The sequence below is a fragment of the Chenopodium quinoa genome, unplaced genomic scaffold, assembly GCF_001683475.1.
Source record: "Chenopodium quinoa cultivar QQ74 unplaced genomic scaffold, ASM168347v1, whole genome shotgun sequence".
In the NCBI taxonomy this organism is placed as follows: Eukaryota; Viridiplantae; Streptophyta; class Magnoliopsida; order Caryophyllales; family Amaranthaceae; genus Chenopodium; species Chenopodium quinoa.
The window spans coordinates 2,716,420-2,736,987 of record NW_018742577.1 but is presented as its reverse complement, the minus strand read 5'-3'; the positions used below and the strand labels follow the sequence as shown (position 1 = coordinate 2,736,987).

The following is a 20,568-nucleotide window of genomic DNA, read 5'->3' as shown; positions in this document are numbered from 1 at the left end:
TTTCATTTTACTCGTGGTGCTTTTTATGAATTGCTGCCTACCATTCACTTTTTGCAATTTTTACCTCCATAATCCATATATTGACTCAGTCGAATACTCGATCGTCCTTGCTCAATAACTAATGTTTTAATTAGTTATGTTAGGTTCCGTTTATTTTACCTTATTTTTGCTAAACTTAAATTATTTTTACTGAACTGAAATTAATTTTACTAAATTGAAATTATTTTTACTGATTTTATATTATATTTCTTTTTAGAGTTACTGATTTTTACTGAATTGAAATTAATTATTTTTACTGAACTGAACTTGTTTTTATTAAACTATAATTATTTTTAATGAATATTATTTTTTTAAGGTGAATTGAATAGGACCTTATCGGTCTAAAATCTCTTACAGGTTAATTTAACTCGAATTAGCAGCCTGTAGTGCATGAGAGGAAAAGGACAGGGAGATTCACACCCTTTAAATGTTTCTAATTAATAGGGATTAACCCTCAGCCTTATATGATTGGAAGATTTTTTAGTTACCATTAAACAAAGACAAAGTACCTAATTGTCATTTCTATAGTTTTTAAAAAAAATAAAAAAATTTGTCATTTCTACAAATACTATACTCTCTTCTGAGAAAATACAAGCTAATCTCTAAGATACACAATTCTTATTTATCCCGTGGCATTTTTGTAAACAAATTGATAACTTTTTCCTTAAAAGCGAGTCCCATAGTGATGATAATTGGATAAAATTGTTGATATATTTACCAAAATGTCATGTGATATCCTAAAGATTAACCTAGGCTCCTCACTCTTTTGGTAGAGTATGATATACGGAGTATGTAAATAACAATAAATACTTGTATGAGATACTTGTATGAGGGAGCCCTTAAAATTCGTTTATCACTTATCAAGTGATATAATTGTAAATAAATTTAACAAAAATGTCTAATTATTAAGACATTTTGTAATATATCAACAATTGTGGGCCTATGTTTAAATAAAAAATATTAATTTATACAAGTAAGCGTGAAGATTTTGCATTATCCTAAGGAGTTAGGATAAGGACGAGTTCACCAATAATAACAAAGAGCTAACCATCATAAGATTGATAACAATCAACGAGACATTGATGTACTCCCTCTGCCCAAGATTATCTGCACCAAACAGCCTTTTTGCGGACTCCTAGGTAAAACTTTTAGTGGAGTTTAATTAAGTTTGGGTGGGTTTAACTAAGTGGGAAAAAGAAGGGAAAGAAGTGGTCCCTTATTTTTTTTTGTTTTAGGGTGGGTTAAAGTAAGTGGAAAAAGGTGGAAAATTGAAGGCCCCTTTTATGAGTGGGAAAAATGTGGAAAATTGAGTGTAATTAAAAGATATTAAACAAAGTTAAAAAATAAAAGTAAGGGTAAGGTGGTCTTTTTACTCTTTAAAATTTACTAAAAGAGGAAAGAAAAATATTTATTGCACATAATAGAAAGCATCCACTTATGACAAATGTTGCAGATAATTATGGGCGGAGGGAGTATATGATTGAACTTTGAGTGGTAAGAGTTATCAAATTTGAAAGATTATCAAACAAGACAAGTCAATGAACTTATCATTTTTTACTTTGACATTAGTAGACAATATTTCTTAACGGATACTAGTAATACTACAAGTACCATTTTATTTGCCTTTTTACCTCTTTATTTTCTTAACAGATGTGCCAAAAATACTTCGTGACAATTATAATCAGATAAAGAGATTAGGAATCTAAAAGAGCACAGTAGCACACAACTTTTCTAGAAAATTGCTTGTCCACAAAACACGTTTATTTGTTCATCCGTTATTTTTCGTTTGTCCCATTTAGAACATCAATTCGAGGAGAGTGAGACCACTTCACTACCAATATTAGTCTATAAATAATGGTTTAAAGCAAATTTTCAAATAGAAAAATACCAATCTATTAGTGCATAGACTTCTATAAAGAAAGAAAATGGAAGCAAAGGCAAATAGTGATGGAAATAACAAACGATGGTCACTTCAAGGGATGAATGCTCTTGTCACCGGTGGTACCAAAGGCATTGGGTATACTATAACATTTACAACTCTTTTGTGTCTTTTATTTTATTTATTTATTTTTTAGATATGTTAAACATTTATATATAATAATTGCAATTGATCGAACAAGTCAAGTTTTTGTGTTTGCTAATTACTTAATTTATTGGTTCATTTGGATTTTAAAAGTACCTAGAGCAATAGATGCAAATAAATGATTGATTACAAATTAGTCATCACAATTTAATTCTTCAAATACTTTATTAACAAAACTCGGTGAACAACAGTATATTATTAGTATGTCTAACTCACGAACATTTTATTAAGTTTTGGTCCTTAAAATCATTGTACAATTGAAGTTTTACGGTTTTTCTTGATAATATTTTCTAAGTTTTAGGATATATATACTACATGTTTTTTCATGAAATTTTGTTCAATGGAATTTTTTATTCTTTTGTCTAGTATTATGAATTTATGATACAAATATTATTGAGTTATAAACAGGCATGCAATTGTAGAGGAACTTGCGGAACTAGGAGCAAGTGTTTATACATGCGCTCGCAAAGAAGAAGAGCTCGATGCATGTTTGGTTGATTGGAAGACTAAAGGTCTTCAAGTGAGTGGCTCAATCTGTGATGTTTCTTCTCAACCTCAAAGAGAGAAGCTTATGGAGACTATCAATACCATCTTTGGTGGAAAATTGGACATACTTGTAAGTTCGAGTTCAGTAATTTTCATATATATACACATATATGGTCATTTAATAATATTATAAGCTATGCGAGAATCATGGAGTGGAGGGACGGTTTGTCCCTCCATCTCCTCTAGGAGTGACCTGAGTTCGATCCTTTCCCTGTATCCAAGTTCAATAAACTCTATATATATACAGTTATCAGATCTTTAAGATAACTATAGAAGAGTCGCCTTTGTCAATTTATTCATTTGTATTCCATAATAATAACAGATCAAGAATCAATATAACTTTACTCTTGGAAATCAAGCTATATTACTTGTTGAATTTCAGGTAAACAATGTTGGTGGTGGCATAATGAAAGAAACAATTGATTACACAAGAGAGGATTTCTCATATGTAATGGCCCTTAACTTTGATTCAGCATACCATCTTTCTCAACTTGGTTATCCTATGTTAAAGGCCTCAGGGGGTGGCAACATCATATTCCTTTCATCAATTGCTAGTTTCTTCGGCATCAATGTTGGCTCCATTTATGGAGCCACAAAAGGTACACTCTGATGGAACATTATTTTTTTGTCTTACTTTTTGAGTTTTAACAATATTTATTTGTATTATATTATATCTCTTTTTTACAGAATAATATTTATAAGAAAAATTTAGTGTTGATTTATTATGTTTTTTTTAAAAAAAAAAAATTATTTTATTTATTTTGTAGGGGCGTTAAACCAACTAGCCAAAAATTTGGCATGTGAATGGGCCAAAGAAAATATTAGGGTGAATTCTGTTGCTCCTGGGTACATTAGGACACCTATGGCTGATGTGGTAATATTCTTTTACTCGTACTAAATTATCTATTTAATTGGTTGTATACTTTACAAATCACCCCTTTATAATGTTATATTCCCTCCATCCCTGATTATATAATTGGCCATGTGTATGCTTCTAATTCATATTTACAAAACACTTGTGTAGTTAACATACATAGAATTGTGCTATAAGTTCTAAAAATTCTAAGCTTAATTAACATATCATATCTATTAAAATGTAAGAAAGTTTAAAATTTAACATACTATATGTTAGCATAATTTGACAAACTTTTGATCCGTCTTAATTAATTAGGTCTCTTTACCATTTTTTTTATAACGTCCCAAAATAATATACTCCGCTATGTTACTTCAACACCCTACTGTACGTGAGTTGTCGCATGTCAAATAGATCTTCCAACACTTCGACACCACACGAGACCCTATAGTTGCCTTCGATGAGATCATCGTGTCGGATAAGACACCCAAATTCGAGTCCGAGCAACGTAGATACTTCAATTCATACTTGCATTCTACTAATCATTCCCTTTAATTTGACAGTTACTCAGTAAAAAGGAGAATTTGGAGGATATCAAGTCACGAACAGCTCTTGGACGTGAAGGAGAGCCTCAGGAAGTGTCAGGACTAGTGGCTTTCCTTTGCATGCCAGCATCTTCCTACATTACTGGCCAAACCATATTTGTTGATGGTGGAATTACTGTCAATGGTTTTCTACCAATTCTAAGCTAAGCTAGGATAATTACTACTCATGTTTTATTACTGTCAATGGTTATGTTTTTTGTTCTGATTTCGTGTTATATGTAATGATTGAAATTTAATCGATTTATATCATAAATTTTGGACACATTTATCCTTTCTATAATTTTGATGTTCCAATTTTATCCCTATTGAAGTATTAATTAGTGCACACTAATAATATGCGCATCAAAAAAAAAATCAATGTAGGAGAGATAGGTATGAGTAGGCCAACACGATTGTTCAATCTCACCATAGTACCATATGGTCCATATTAGATGTGTTAAAACTACACCCAACCTGACCTGAATCGACCCGAAAAATATTCATTCAGATTTGAATTCGCGTGGACATAATAATTTAGCATGACTCAACTTTTAAAATTAACCCGTTCTCATCAAACCCGATTCAATCATCCGAATTGACAACTCTAGTCCATATCAACTAAAAAGCCAACCATGTAGCAATTTACATGATTGACCCTTTATTTTGTCGATAGTATTAGTATTTTTCTTTTTAAAAAAAATTATTTAATAAGTCAGGTTATAATATCTTTCCTATTTTTTTTACTTTTTTTAGAACAATGATAAAAAAAAAAATAAAAAAAAAAGTATTGTAACAAATACACTTATCCTGCTATCCATGGTAGATTGTGACCAACAATCGTGCCGGCTCCACTCATACCTATCTCTCACATGTAGCCAGTTCAGCTCCACAGGTTATCACTTGAGAGTAGAGGGGGGAGGTAAGAGAATTCAAAAAAAAAATATTCAAATTTAGATTTAAAAAAAAAAAATCCACAAAGAAATTAAAGAAAATGGAAGCAAAGACGATTAATAATAATGGAAATAACAAACGGTGGTCACTTCAAGGGATGAATGCTCGTCACCGGTGGTACCAAAGGCATTGGGTATTATATTTACATACATTTCTCTCCTTTTTATTTTTTTGTTTTCTTAATTTTTAATTGTTTGATGTGTTGAACATTTAAAAATCAACCGATTAATAATTGTCGTTTAATTACTTAATTTATTGGCTCATTAAGATTTTATAATTTAATTGATTGATTGAAAATAATGTCACAAATTAATTCTTGACCATAACCATCTATTAAGTTTGAGAGTGATCTATTAATTTTTAATTGTTTGATGTGTTGAACATTTAAAAATCAACCGATTAATAATTGTCGTTTAATTACTTAATTTATTGGCTCATTAAGATTTTATAATTTAATTGATTGATTGAAAATAATGTCACAAATTAATTCTTGACCATAACCATCTATTAAGTTTGAGAGTGAGGGATAATTCAAGTGGTTAAAGATTCCCTCCCGATTCCAGGAGATCTTGGGATCGATTCTCACCCCCGCCCTTGTGGCTCGCTCTCTAAACACCAAAAAAGAAAAACCATCTATTAAGTTTTATGCTGCCTCAATATCAATTGATTCTTACAAGTTACAATCATATATATATAGTTTTGTTTTGCTTTGCTAATATATAATTCGTAGTAATTAGGAAATTGTATTATTTAATTTAATAGATGATCAATTATGTTCGCAGACATGCAATAGTAGAGGAACTTGCGGAACTAGGAGCAAATGTTCATACGTGCGCTCGTAACAAAGAAGAGCTTGATGCTTGCTTGGTTGATTGGAAGACAAAAGGCTTTCAAGTGGATCGATTTGTGATGTCTCTTCTCGACCTCAAAGAGAGAAGCTTATGGAGACTATCAATATTACTTTCAATGGAAAATTGAGCATACTATATATATATATATATATATTAAGGGGGCGTTTGGTTCGGAAAATGAAAACGGAGTGGAAAGGAAACAAATAAGACGGGGGAAAGGAATCATTTAAATATTACCTTTTTATTTGTTTGGTTTAATCATGGAAAGGGTATTTGTTAAGAAGAGAGTAAGGATATTTGTTACCCCAAGTTTTTGAGAGGTAACAAATGAGGGGTAACCATTACCTTAGGGTAATGGTAATTGTTACCATGCCTTCAAACCAAACACGCGGTAACGATACCGGTTTAATTGAATCCGTTTCCAATTCAAAAAATACACTAACCAAACGCCCTCTAAGAATCTATAGAAGAGTTTTCCTTAATCATTGATTTACATCTTATAATTGGGTCAATTAATTGTTGTTGTTGATGAAGCATAAGGGTATATGCTGCCTTTTTTTTTATTTTATTTTATTTTATTTGGTACATAGGTTTCTTATCATCCAATTTAATTTACTTTCTAATTTAAACGTGATGATAAGAGGAAATATGTGGTTAAGAAAAGTCCCGAACGAATTCAACAATTTCCGTATATAGTCATCTTTTTAATACACGAGCAACCATAGAAGAACAGAGTTTTCTTCTCCAAGTTAAGCAAGGTTTGGTGTAGATGGTTAAGAATTATGAAGTATTTACTCTATTCTTTTTTGCTTGACTTGTTTCTTTTATCATGCTTGCCAATGTAAAATTTTAACAATCAATAACTTTAATTCTCCATAAGTAAAAAATATAAAAGTTATATATTATGATAGTACTTATTGAGACGAATTCAAAAAGATCCAACATGAATATGTTTTTCGTTACATATTATTCACAAAAGACGGTCAAAGGAGGGGTGGTGAACAGTGTAAAAGTCAAAGCGGGTCAAGTAAAAAAGAACGGAGGAAGTACCTTGTAATAAGTTTTAGCCTTAAGGTCACTAGATTGAACATCTTAAGAGTTAAGAGTAGGTACTTGGGAATAAGGATCACATTACCTACATACTCCCCCTCAATTCCAAGTGCATAGATATTCCGTAAAATCACAATATAACTAGTTGATTTTCAGGTAAATAATGCAGGTGGTTGCATATTTAAGGAAACAATCAATTACACAGGAGAGGATTTCTCACATGTAATGGGCCTTTGCTTTGAATCAGCATACCATCTATCCCAACTTGCTCATCCTATGTTAAAGGCCTCAGGGGGAGGCAGCATCGTATTCATTTCATCAATTGATAGTATTTTCGGAATTAATGCTGGTTCCGTTTATGGAGCTGTAAAAGGTACATTCTAACAAAACAATGTCATCTGTCCATCTTTTTGAGTTTTGTTTATACAAAATGCTCTGTATATCACTATTTACAAAGTGTTTCGGGTGAAAACAATGGGACCTTGCCGAACGTCCGCTGAAACGGAGAAGACTGGATTCGGTCCAAGTTATGTTGGGCCGAAGGTTTCCTGCACAGTAAACACACGTAAACTAGCCTCGGGGGTGTTGCCGAGGAAGGCCCCTCCGATGCTAAAGTCAGTACAATGTGTAGAAAGAGAACACTATGCAAGAGCATTTTTTGCTTGAGGCTTTATTTGAGTATATGAGAATATATGAATCTATGAATGAATCCCTGAATGTGTGAATATTGATGGCTTTTATACCTCTTCATACATGGAGAAGTTGGGCCTTAGCCCAATTGGCTTGCTTTGAGGGCTGACCTTTGACTTTAACACAATTGGAGAGTTGAACCTTGACCTTGGGCTTTTAATTGGATCATTTAATGTCTAGGCCCAATTGGACTAAATTGGACCCAAACAACTTGCCCCCCAGACCCGATTTGGAAGGATGACGGGTCGGGTTTGATTTAATTCAGAAAAGGAGGGAAGTAAATGATTTAATTAATCCAAAAATTTGAATTTAAATCGTAATTAATGAGATAACAACGGTTAAGGCGGATGATTGTGGAAGTTGGACGGATAATGGGCAGTTTAATCGCAAGGTCGTGTGTTTAACGGTTACTTAGAGGGGTATTTAAGAGAAATTGAAACGCGGACTCCCCGTATTCCCGTTCTTGGAGAGATATAAACAGAGGCGCGTCATCTCTCCTCACTTATTCACCAACACAAACCCAGAATTCTTCGAGAGAAACCAAGAACCCGCATCAAAACTTCACAAATTCCCCGAGCATTAAGCTTAGAAACTGAGACTTGCCACTACGAACTCGTAAATCGGCAACTTTCGCTTCAGATTAAGGTAAATTCCTTTGATTTCAGTTTATTTTTCTTCGAATTCGAACTCCTTCCTCTTTTTTTTTTTTCTTCGACTTTTTTCTTCGAAATAATCAATGGCAAGAGGAGTTAGAGGTAGAGCCCGTGCTCCAAGAAGAGCAAGGCCAATTCCCGATCCTAGGAACAGGATTGGGACCTGGAATGGACAAAGGCCAGAGTCTGACCCTGCTGAAGGGATTAGGGCGACTCCAATTTCCTCGGCTCCTCCTCAGAGAACGGAGGGGCCGAGCGCTTCTGGACGGGACGATGAAGTTCCCGCTGTCCTTTGGGATATCCTCCCCGGGTTTTCAGAGTGGGAGAATGCCGAAGTAGCTTCGGCCATGATAAAGAACCGCCCCTACTCATGGTGGGTGGAGAATGCCGAACAATATCGGTTTGCCGAGCAAATTGAGTTGCATTACGACATTTTTGAAGCTGATGGGTATTGGTGCCGAATGCCCGCGGCTTCCGATAGAATCCATCGTCCACCCCCGGGGTATGTGGGGGTGTACACAAGACAGCTTCAGTACGGGCTGAGGTTCCCTTTGGACGTATTCGTCCGAGACTTGCTGATCCATTACAACATCTCCCTATGTCAGCTAACTCCTACCAGCATCCGAAGGGTGATGACATACCTATGGGTCTGCAAGTTCTTCAAGTATGTGCCGAACCTGCACTGCTTCAAAAAGCTTCATCGGCTAGTGCCAAATATTCAAAGTGGGCACGGAAGCCATGGTTCTGGGTGGTACCGAATTGAGTCTCGGCCCCAGTACCTGACCATGTGGCCGAACGACTCTTCAGACAAGGACTGGAGAGGTCAATGGATTTGGGTTAGGGCACCCACAGATCCGGGCCACCCTTGCGTCTTCAGCGCTCCCCGGTACCTTGCTGAGCCTGATCCCGAAATGGGAAGTCTAGGTCCCCCCGCAGATAACGGGCCGGATCCGAACCTTGATCAACAAAATATCTTCGGCCAGCTGCCGAACCGGGGGGGGCAGCGGCCGAATGCAGCATATCCCGGAGACTTGGCTCCCCGATACGCATTATGTTTTCCAAGAGAACATGCTAGCAGCTGTTGGCCTCAGCCGAAAGTTTAAGGATGGTAAGCTTCTTCGGCTGGGGCCGAGGCTTTTTAATTATCTCTTTTTCTCCTCACTTCGCTTTTTTATGCTGTGCCAGCCTAACTGAACTGACCTTTCCCCTTTTCTTTTTCAGAGCGGGACGAGACCAACGTTGGCATTAACTACGCTCGTCTTGGCGTCAACCGAGAACGAGTTGTAACTGATCGGGCCTCGTCTATCACTGAGCCGAGGCATAGGGAAGTTCATCTAGACTCTTCCCACTTCCAAATTGAGGCTGTTGCTCTGTATCAGAGGCAGAAGCCTTGGTGGAAGAAGAGAGACCCCTGGTTTCAGCTGTTAGACGAAGAAGCTGAAGCTGCCCGTACAGCCGAAGAGGTTGCACGGGTTCTCGAAGCTTGCGAAGGAGGAGAAGGGTCCTCCAGAGCTGCTGAAGAGGAAGCTGCAGCTAGGGCAGCTGAAGAAGACGAGGCTCTGCTGAAGACCTCGGTGAGCTTTCAGACTTAACTTTGTCTTCTTTTTTTTTTTTTTTTTTTTTGTGCTCACATTCCTCCTCCCCCCTGTCTGTTACAGTCTGAAGAGAGTAACAGACACAGAGAAGGGAAAGCCCCTGTTCGTCCCGAAGACCAAATACAAGAAGAGTCTTCAGACTCAGACATGGACGAGCAGCCCCTTCAAAAAAGGCGCCGAAGAATGGCCATCATCGGGCCGCATGACTTTCAGCGGAGGCCGATGACCACCGGAGTTGAAATAAGGGAACCCGAGGAAGGCAATGGATCGCCGAGGGTTCCCCGGCCACAACCTCAATCACCTCAAAAGACCCCTCCGCCACCTCCTGAGATGGAGGTGGATCAAAAAACTCCCGAATCTAAGGGAGGGGTCCAAGAAGAAATTCAGGAGAGTGCTGCTGAGCACAAGAATAAAGATGCCGTGATGCCCAGTGCTGAGGGTTTCACGGCAGACATCGCAAGAGAGGTTGAGGCTTTCGTCCTCACCCCTGAAGAAGAGGAGGTCATAGTAATTGACTCCTCTAAGAAGGATGATGCTGAGCCATCCAAAGCTAAACAAGCTCCATCGTCATCCTTTCCCTCCTTCCAGACTCTGAAATCTGGAGAAATGGGTTTCTCGGCCCCCCGAATTCCAATCCCAGATCACATCTGGGACCTCATATGGGGTCAGAACCGAGAAGGAGCTGCAGCCTACTTCGGTGATTTTGCTGGCATGTCCGAAGTAGATAGGGCAAGAATCTGGTCGCTGAAGGCCACTGCTGGGATGGGCGAATCCAGCAGATCAGTTCCTGACCCAGCCAGGTCTAACCAACTGCTGATGATGCAGGTGATTTTCCTTGCCTTTATTTCCTCTAAAATTCAGCTCTATTTTTATTTATTTTTATTTTTTAACTTGTCTTCCTGTTTTCAGTTCGTGCACAATCAGACTCTCACTGTAGAGCTGATTGATACCCTACAAGATAGGGTAGACGCTGCCGAGCACGACAAGAAGGTAGCTGAAGAGGAATTAAAGCTTGCTAAGCTGAAGCAAGCAGCAGCTGAAGAGAAGCAGCAGAAGGGTGAGGAGTACGAGAAAAAAGCTGCTGAAGCCCTCAAAAACCTTCTGCGACGCAATGGAGAAGGAAGTTTTTCCCCCACTGATGGAAGGGGAAAAATTCCTCCAGGAGCACATGGGAGTGGACGTCTCCAAATTCAAGGCTGCCGTTGAGAGCCGTATTCAGGAAGGAGCTGTTGTACAAGCTGAAGTGCAGCAACGGCTAGAAGCTCTTGAAGCCAGCAGAATGGCTGTTGAAGAGCTGCTCCAGGCCAGGGACGTCCAACTCTCAGAGGCTGCTGCTGCTGCTGAAGCTCAGAGAGCTAAGCTCCAAGAGGCTGAGGATCTGCTGATGGCCAAAAAAGAAGAAATGGCCCAGGCTCAGACAGAGGCTTCCCAAGTTCAGCAGGAGCTGAATGAGCTGAAAGGTTCCTCCTCCAAGCTTGCCGATGAGCTGAAGAAATCCAAGGAAGACTTGGAGGAGACCTAGAAGAAGTTAGCTGATGCTGAGGCTCTACTCAAAGTCCGTGTCTATACCCAGGAAGAATATGAAATGGGTTTCAGAAACGGGTTCAGAGTATGCCGAAGAGTCTGCCTTCATGCTGAGCCGAAGCTGGACTGGTCCAAGTGTGCTGAATGGGTCCAGAATCCCGAAGACCCTCATATGAAGTATGCAACTCCAGTCGAAGCTGAAATTCTTAAGGCTGAGGAAGCCGAAGAAGAAGCTGAGAGAATGGAGTTGGAGGCTGAACAGAGGGAAAGGGAGGCTCGACAGAGTGCAAAGCCTGCTTCTTCTGCTGCTGGGGTTGAGGCCACCATGGGGCTCAACAATGCTGATCAGTCTGATCCTCGGGCTGAAGCATAGGAACTCGGGCAGTTGTCTTCAGAATCTTGCGGTTCATCATGCGCTTAACTTTAGACTTGCCGCTTTCTGAATTTTTTTGCCTTGTTTTTTGCTTCAGCTTGCCTCGTCGTACAACAGTTTATTTTTTTGCTTATGTACGTATTTCGGCAGCTGTTATTTTCCGCTTGTGGGCGGCTGCCGATACAGTTTAATTGAACTTGTAGCTCAATTTCTGAGCATAAATTATTAATTTGATGCTCTTTTCTTCAGCTGCTTTGTTTTTGAATGCTTTACTGTTTCTTCAATTCTGCTGAACATAAACTTGCACTGATAGTGCTCCTTGCCCCCCCCAGAAATTGAAGTATGGCTTCAGCTGAATAAACAATTTCTTCACTTCTTAAAAATGGGTATCCGAAACACAGGGCCAACTGAAGGCAATGTTTCGGATAATGGCTTTCTGGGATACAAGGCTCAGTTAAGGCAATATCCCAGAATTGGCCATGGACTCGTCTTTGGAAAACAAGTCTTACTGAAGTTTGACTTCAGCTGAAAGACCAGTGTTCTTTAAAAAGACGAGTTTTGTCAGCAATCTGAAACCCAGTTACCCGAAGGCGAAGGTTTCAGACGATGCTGAATAAACAATTTTCAACTGTTGCTGTTATCCTTGATTTTCTGTCTATCTTTGAAAAATGGATACCCGAAACACAAGGCCAACTTAAGGCAATGTTTCGGATAATGGCTCTCTGGGATACAAGGCTCACTTAAGGCAATATCCCAGAATTGTCCATGGACTCATGTCTTTGGAGAACAAGTCTTACTGAAGTTTGACTTCAGCTGAAAGACCAGTGTTCTTTAAAAAGACGAGTTTTGTCAGCAATCTGAAACCCAGTTACCCGAAGGCGAAGGTTTCAGACGAGGCTGAATAAAAAACCCTTAAAGAGTAGATAGAACAAAGAAAACTTTGAAAGGATAAAAAGTTGTAAACATTTATATAAATGGCGGCTCCAAGGCCTTTCATTAGTTCAAAACGTACTTACAAAGATTGTTCTGCCCCGAAGGGTTTACACATGATATTTTTTCAGTACATCAGCGTTCCAGTGATTTTTCAACTCAGTTCCATCCAACTGCCGAAGTCGGTATGTCCCTGGCTGAAGCTCATCATAAATTTCATAAGGTCCTTCCCATGCAGCTGAGAGTTTCCCATGGATTCGGCCTTTCTGAACTGCAGCAGCATTCCGAAGGACAAGGTCTCCAATTTTGAGAGGCCTTGCATGGACCCTTCGGTTATAAAATTTGTTGATTCTCTGCTTATAGGCGGCCATTCTGTCTCGGGTTGAGTCTCTTACTTCGTCGAGGAAATCGAGAGATTCCCTCATCAGTTGCTCATTCTCAGCCGAGAAGTGGTGCACTCGTAGGCTCTCAGAGCCAATTTCCACTGGAAGGACGGCTTCGGCACCATACACCAGTTCAAAAGGTGAATAGCCCGTTGCTTCTTTTTCAGTTGTCCGAAGGGACCAAAGGGTTCCTAGGAGCTCCTCCAGCCACTTGGACTTTTGATCTTTCACCCTCTTCTTGAGGGCATTTAAGATCTGTTTATTTGCAGCTTCGGCTTGTCCGTTACTTTGCGGGTGGCATACCGCTGAATATGCCAGTTTGATGCCGAACTGATCTGTATACCGCTTCAGCGGCAAGTTATCAAATTGCCTCCCATGATCGAAGACAAATACTCTCGGGATGCCAAACCGAGTGATGATATTTTGCCAGATAAATTTTCTGACAGTTTGCTCTGTAATGTTCGAGGCTGCTTCGGCCTCGATCCATTTACTGAAATAGTCGACACCAACTATCAGCCATTTTTTCTGGTACACAGCCTCTGGAAATGGTCCCAGTATATCCAGTCCCCATTGGGCGAACGGGAGTGGATTAAGGATCGGCTGAAGATCCCTTGCTGGCTGATGGATAACTGGAGCGTACTTTTGACATTTTTCGCATTTCCGAACCAGCTCCTTAGCATCTGCGATCATGGTGGGCCAGTAATATCCAGCCCTGAATGCCTTGTGGGCTAAGGTCCTTCCCCCAATGTGGTTCCCACAGATGCCGAGATGAATCTCCCTTAGGATATAATCTGCATCTGTTGGTCCCACGCATTTCAGCAATGGGGCTGAGAAGGATTTTTTCAGAAGTTCCCCCCTGAAGACAATGAACCTAGAGCTGGTTCTCTTTATCTTGGAGGCCAAAGCTTTATCTTCGGGAGTTTCTCCCCGAAGCTTGAAAGCTAGGATGGGGTCCATCCAACTGGGCTCTGGGTCAGCGCAGCACACTTCAGGTGCTTCGTCGACACTTCTCTCTCGGCGCACTTCTACATATACAGATCTGTTCAGCTCGGTAAGAGATGAACTGGCAAGTTTGGAAAGTGCATCGGCTTGAGTATTCTGACCCCTTGGGATCAGCTGAACCTCAAAAGTTTTCAGCTCTGCAATGACTGACTTGATCTTGGCAAGATAAGCTATCATGGAGGGCTCTTTGGCCTCGTAGCTGCCACTGATCTGATATGCAACTAGCTGAGAGTCTGTTTTCAGGCAGACATGATCAGCTTCCAGGGAGATGCACAATTCTAGGCCGGCGATTGCTGCCTCATATTCGGCTTCATTGTTCGAGGCCTTAAAAGAAAATTTTAGTGCATACTCAAAGGATTTGCCTTCGGGAGAAGTTATCACCACTCCTGCCCCCGAACCGTTTTCGGTGGAAGATCCATCCGTAAACACGGTCCAGACTTTCTTTTCACTGTCTAGCGCTTCTTGGTATGAGCATTCGGCCAAGAAATCCGCTAGAGCTTGAGCCTTAATGGCAGCCCTCGGACGGTAGCTGATGCTGAATTCGGTGAGCTCAAAAGCCCACTTGGCTAGCCTACCAGATTTTTCAACCTTGCCGAGAACTTTTTCCAATGGCTGATCAGTTAAGACCACTATCTGATGGCAATCAAAATAGGGCCTTAGCTTCCGAGCAGCTACTACTACCGCGAAAGCGACTTTCTCGAGTAGAGGATAACGAGTCTCGGCATCCGTCAGTGTATGACTGACAAAATAGATCGGCTGCTGACTTTTACTTTCTTCCTTCAGCAATACTGCGCTGATGGTGGCTGGGCTAACGGCCACATATAGGTACAAAGTTTCTCCTTCAGCTGGGCTAGACAGCGTTGGGAGTTGAGCCAGATGCTCCCGAAGCTGTTTAAAGGCGTCTTTTTGCTCTTCCTCCCAAACGAGCTCTTTTGTTTTCGGGAGTTTCAGGGCTTTGAAGAAAGGTAATCCCTTATCCGAAGCTCTGGAAATGAACCTCGAGAGGGCTGCCATTCTTCCGGTGAGCCGCTGAACATCCCGCTTCGTTTTCGGCTCAGGAAGGTCGAGCGCCGCTTTGACTTTAGAGGGATTGGCATCAATCCCCCTTTTGCTGACTATGAACCCAAGGAATTTCCCTGACTTCACGCCGAAGACACACTTCTTCGGATTCAGCTTCATTTGATGCTTTCTCAAGGTGGCGAAAGTTTCAGCCAGGTCCTTTACATGGTCCTCTGGTTTTTTGCTTTTGACGATCGAATCGTCAACATAGACTTCCATGTTTCGACCCTTTTGATCGGCAAAAACTTGATCCACCAGCCTTTGATAGGGTGCCCCCGCATTTTTCAATCCGAAGGGCATCATTTTGTAATTGTACACCCCAGCGTTCGTGACGAATGCTGTCTTTGCTCGATCGTCGGGGTGCATAAAGATCTGATGATACCCCGAGAATGCGCCCATGAAACTAAGCAAGGCATGGCCACTTGTCGAATCGACTAGCTGATCGATCCTCGGCAAGGGATAGAAATCCTTCGGACAAGCCTTATTTAGGTCCGTGAAGTCAACGCACATCCTCCAGGTACCATTGGGCTTCTGAACCATCACCACATTTGCCAGCCATTCTGGATATTGGCAAGGTTCGATGAATCCTGCCTCCATCAATTTTTTGACCTCGGCTGCGATGTCTCGGTTCTTATTAGCGGAGTAATTCCGCTTCTTTTGCTTAACTGGTCGACACGTTGGGTCAACATTAAGCTTATGGGAGATGAGGTCTGAACTTATCCCGGGCATATCAGCTGCCGAGAAAGCAAACATATCTCTGTTGTCCCGAAGGAGCTGAATAAGTTCACAACGGGTGTTCGGATCAAGGTCCATCCCAATTGTTACACATTTCTCAACGTCTCCTTCGGCTAACTCAACTGTTTCAGTATGTTGGTCCATGTCCATTGCTGATGGACTGGACTCTTCATAATCTGGCCTGCAGGGCCAATGTCAGCAGGTGTCCCAGTCTTTTTGTTCTTCGGCTGGCTCTCTGAGTCTTGCGGCTCAGCTGAAGAGCTAGCCTTTTCCCTTTCGGGCCCTTTACCTCTGGGTACAGATCCTTGGGCCGAAGCACTTAGGCCTTTCGGCTTTTTTGTGCTTGGCTCTCTTTCTTTTTCTTTCTCCTCCTCATCCTTGTCGTCATCTGGGCGGCTACTGGATGGCTTGAGGTAGTTGCACCTTCGGGCGTCCTTTTGGTTGCCCTATATCCTTTCGGGGAAGCCGGCGTCTGAGACGTAAATCATCAGCTGATGATAAGTTAAGACGACCCCTTGGATCTCATGAATTATGGGTCTCCCCAAAATCACGTTGTACACTGAAGGAGCGTCAATTACCAAAAATTCAATCATGACGTTCCTGGCTGCCTCATCGCAGCCGATGGTGACAGGAAGTGTCACCTTCCCATCTGGATAAGTTGAAGCCCCGTTGAACCCGGATACCGGGTAGGGTACCGGCGTAAGGTGCTTGGGCTTCAGCTTGATTTGATTGTAGGCCTTTCGGAACAGAATGTTTGCTCCGCTGCCACCGTCAACAAGGACCTTACTGACGTCGTGGTTGGCCACCGTGGCGATGATCACCAACGGATCCTCGTGAGGGAACGTAATCCCCCGGCAGTCGGCGGCTGTGAACGTCATGTTCGGCACCGGCGACTGGGGAGATTGAATGTCAGCGTTGTTCACCTGGTGAGTCAAAGCTCTAAGGTGTCGCTTGTGCTCCCTCCGAGAGTATATTCCTCCCGAGATAACATTGATCGGAGGGAATTTCCCCTCCGGCTTTTTATTGTTTTTCCGGGGGAAGTCGAGGTCTTGCCGAGAGTCCTTTGCTGACTTCTCGGATTCTTTTTTCTCGCGGTGATCCGCGATGTATTTTTTCAAGTATCCCTTCCGGACCATGTCCTCTATCTGGTCCTTCAGTTGGATACACTCCTCAGTGTTGTGTCCCGAAGACTCGTGGAACTCGCACCACTGATTTTTATTTTTTCGCTGATACCACTCTGGGAGTGGTCTCGGCTTTCGGTAACTCTGCTCTTCCTTCGTCACGCTGTAAATTTTGGCGCGTGGAAGAGAGAGCGGAGTGTAGGACTCGTATCTGCCTGTGTATGAGGTAGATCTTTCCTTCTTTGGGTCGCTGGCCGAAGATTGCTCCGAGGCCTTTGACTTTCCCTTTGCCTTATGGCCTTGGCCTTCAGACAAGGGTATTTGTCTTTGTTTCCCTCCCCCAAATTGAGGTTGGGCTTTCGCTTTGTTCCATTCTTCGGCTCGGATGAACTTATCCGAGGCATTCAGAGCTTCCTCCAAGGTCTGCGGGGTATGCATGACCATGAAGTCTAGGAACTTTCCGGGCTGAAGGCCATTCTGCATCGCAAAAACAGCTAGCCCTTGGTCCAGCTGAGAGACGCTGGATGACTCGTTACTGAAACGGGTCAGATAGTCTCGGAGGCTTTCGGTTTCCCCCTGTTGCAGACTCATGAGTTCTGCAGTAGTCTTCTCTCGGCGGTTTGCCGTGGAAAACTTGCTCCTAAATTTGGAGGACAGATCATCCCACCCTGTTATGGAGCTTTGCTTTACTCCCTTGGAGATCCACGCTTGCGCGACCCCCTTGAGAGTGGTTAGGAAATATTTGCACCAAGTCGCTTCGGATCTGGGGCAAAGATGCATATGAGTCTCATACGAGGCCACATGATCCTTCGGATCCGAGGTCCCGTCATATGTGATGTGCGACGGTATTTTAACCGTGGGCACACGCTCTTCCAGTATCCATTGCTCGAATGGTGAACTGGCGGGTAGCATAACGGCCTTGCCCTTGTTCCTGGCCGAAGGGACCGCGCTCCGCCCTCTTAGAGAGGTAGGAGTGGTTTTCGTCCCTGGCTGGGAAGTCTCGGCCTCGGCTGGTGGGAACGAGAGGCGACTGCGCACGCTCGGTTCCTTGCCGCCGAGTCGTTCGAGGACGCTTCGGCGAACAGTCTCAGGTTCTCGGTGAGTAGATTCTGGCCGAGAAGCTGAGCTGCTGCTCTTATGCGTTTCTGGTCGTGAGGATGAGGATCCTTTAAAAAATTGAGAGTTCTTTTTCCTCTCTTTTTCATTCTTCCAGGTATCCTCTTCCCACTCTTCCAGCTCCCGGAAGGAAAGAAGCTTCCCACCATCATTGTCTAACTTCCTCCGCTGATGCCGAGTATGCGGAGGAGTTCGATCACGAGGTGGTGGCATATTTTGTGCCCTCATCGCCTCCATGAGTACTGCCAGCGCTCTTGCCACCTCTTCCGAGCTGGGCCCCGTTAAAGGGGTCCTCGGCCGAGTATGGGAATGAGGGCGTACAGCCGATGGTTGGCTTTGGGGCACTGAATGTGTCCTATGATCGGACTCACCCCTGCTAGACCGAGAGTGACTCGGCCTATGATGAGAGTCATGAATTATAGGAGAAAGGGAATCCTCCTTGTATGATCCTCCCCCCGAGCTGGCACCCTTGGGAGAGTTCCGGTCCGGCGAGGGTGATGGTGTAGGAATTTTAGGCTTTTCGCCCGCTCCTTGACGGAGGCTTTTGCTCTTGCGGTTTTTAGCCATTGCTACTAAGATAATTGCAAGATGATCTTGGTTAGAAATTTGGCTTAAAGATTTTTGAAAGTCTTCCCCACAGACGGCGCCAAATTGTTTCGGGTGAAAACAATGGGACCTTGCCGAACGTCCGCTGAAACGGAGAAGACTGGATTCGGTCCAAGTTATGTTGGGCCGAAGGTTTCCTGCACAGTAAACACACGTAAACTAGCCTCGGGGGTGTTGCCGAGGAAGGCCCCTCCGATGCTAAAGTCAGTACAATGTGTAGAAAGAGAACACTATGCAAGAGCATTTTTTGCTTGAGGCTTTATTTGAGTATATGAGAATATATGAATCTATGAATGAATCCCTGAATGTGTGAATATTGATGGCTTTTATACCTCTTCATACATGGAGAAGTTGGGCCTTAGCCCAATTGGCTTGCTTTGAGGGCTGACCTTTGACTTTAACACAATTGGAGAGTTGAACCTTGACCTTGGGCTTTTAATTGGATCATTTAATGCCTAGGCCCAATTGGACTAAATTGGACCCAAACACAAAGTAATGTTTATTAAAAATTATTAGCACAAAAGTGTGACTGGAGATTTAAATATCTTTAATATTTATACCTTTTCTTACTTTTGATGCTTTTTTGGATGTCATTAATAATTCTTATTTTCTGTGAATGACTATACGAAATAATTATTTTTGATTTATATGTGTAGCCGACCTCACTTATGGAATTAAGACTTTGATTGATTGATTTAATAATTCTTATGGGTACGTTTAAAAAACTTTTGTAGGGGCAATGAATCAATTAGCCAAAAATTTGGCATGTGAATGGGCCAAAGACAATATTAGGGCTAATTCTGTTGCTCCTGGGTACATTAGCACACCTTTGGCTCAAGGGGTAATGCCCGCCATTAATATTTTTTTTAATTAACCATTGTTATAATCCCTCGATCTCTATTTGAATGATGCAATATTATATAATGACTCGCCTTATTAGAGAATGAAAAGTTATAATAACTTTGTATAATTGAATTATATTTGATAGATTCTTAGTAATAAGGTGTGTATGGAGGTTATCAATTTCCGAACAGCTCTGGGACGTGTAGGAAAGGCCCAAGAAGTGTCAAGTCTAGTGGCATTCCTTTGCATGCCAGCATCTTCTTACATCACTGGCCAAACTATATTTGTTGATGGTGGAGCCACTGTCAATGGTTTTCTACCAATTACCTATATTTAGGAAGGAGTAAAATTTAAGAGAAGGTATTGTGTGAGTTCTTCATACTTACGATGAGATGAAAATAAGATAGTGTACATTTTATAAACTTGTACTTGTACAAGTCATTGAACAACTTATTTTAAGGATTTAGATATAAGTTGTTGAATATTTTGTATCTATTATTGGAAATTCAATACAAGTATAAGATTTTAGACATGTCAACTGCATACGTTTGACAATGTTATATGTGAATATATACGCCATTTATTATAAAATGTTGGATGATATATATTAGGGTTTTTTTTTACATAGTAACCCTCTATTATTCACTTTTTCAAGCTGTGCCACTTCTTTTAAGAAGTTAGTAAGTTACCTATTGTAACTCTCTAATACAATGAGTAACCGTACGGTGACTTTAGCCTTATATAGCCCGTTAACAGGTTTGATTTTTAATTTTCTTTTTCTCGATTAGCTCTATTATGGACCATATCTTATGTCCAAAAATACAACGTTACGTTACGTCCATGCAAAGCCGTGGCCATTCATGTCAATTTTTCATTGCATATTGTACTCACTAGCTACCTTTGTGCTTGGCTGTAAAATTGACACGTGGTTGTTGCCAAAAAAAAAAAGTTAGGCATTTGGTCTCCTACTGTCCAAGGCCA

The 20,568-nt window shown here is 41.4% G+C and overlaps 1 protein-coding gene and 1 pseudogene across 1 annotated transcript; both read left to right on the top strand.

Annotated features, from left to right (window-relative positions):
- The first annotated feature begins 1,690 nt into the window (after window positions 1-1,690).
- LOC110720965 (tropinone reductase homolog At5g06060-like) lies at window positions 1,691-4,390 on the top strand. Its single transcript, XM_021900070.1, has 5 exons — window positions 1,691-2,056; window positions 2,531-2,738; window positions 3,051-3,267; window positions 3,436-3,542; window positions 4,085-4,390. The coding sequence occupies exons 1-5, from the start codon at window positions 1,965-1,967 to the stop codon at window positions 4,271-4,273; spliced, it is 813 nt and encodes a 270-aa protein (XP_021755762.1). The 5' UTR covers window positions 1,691-1,964; the 3' UTR covers window positions 4,274-4,390.
- Window positions 4,391-4,849: 459 nt separating this feature from the next.
- Window positions 4,850-19,924, top strand: LOC110720966 (annotated as a pseudogene).
- Window positions 19,925-20,568: the final 644 nt, after the last annotated feature.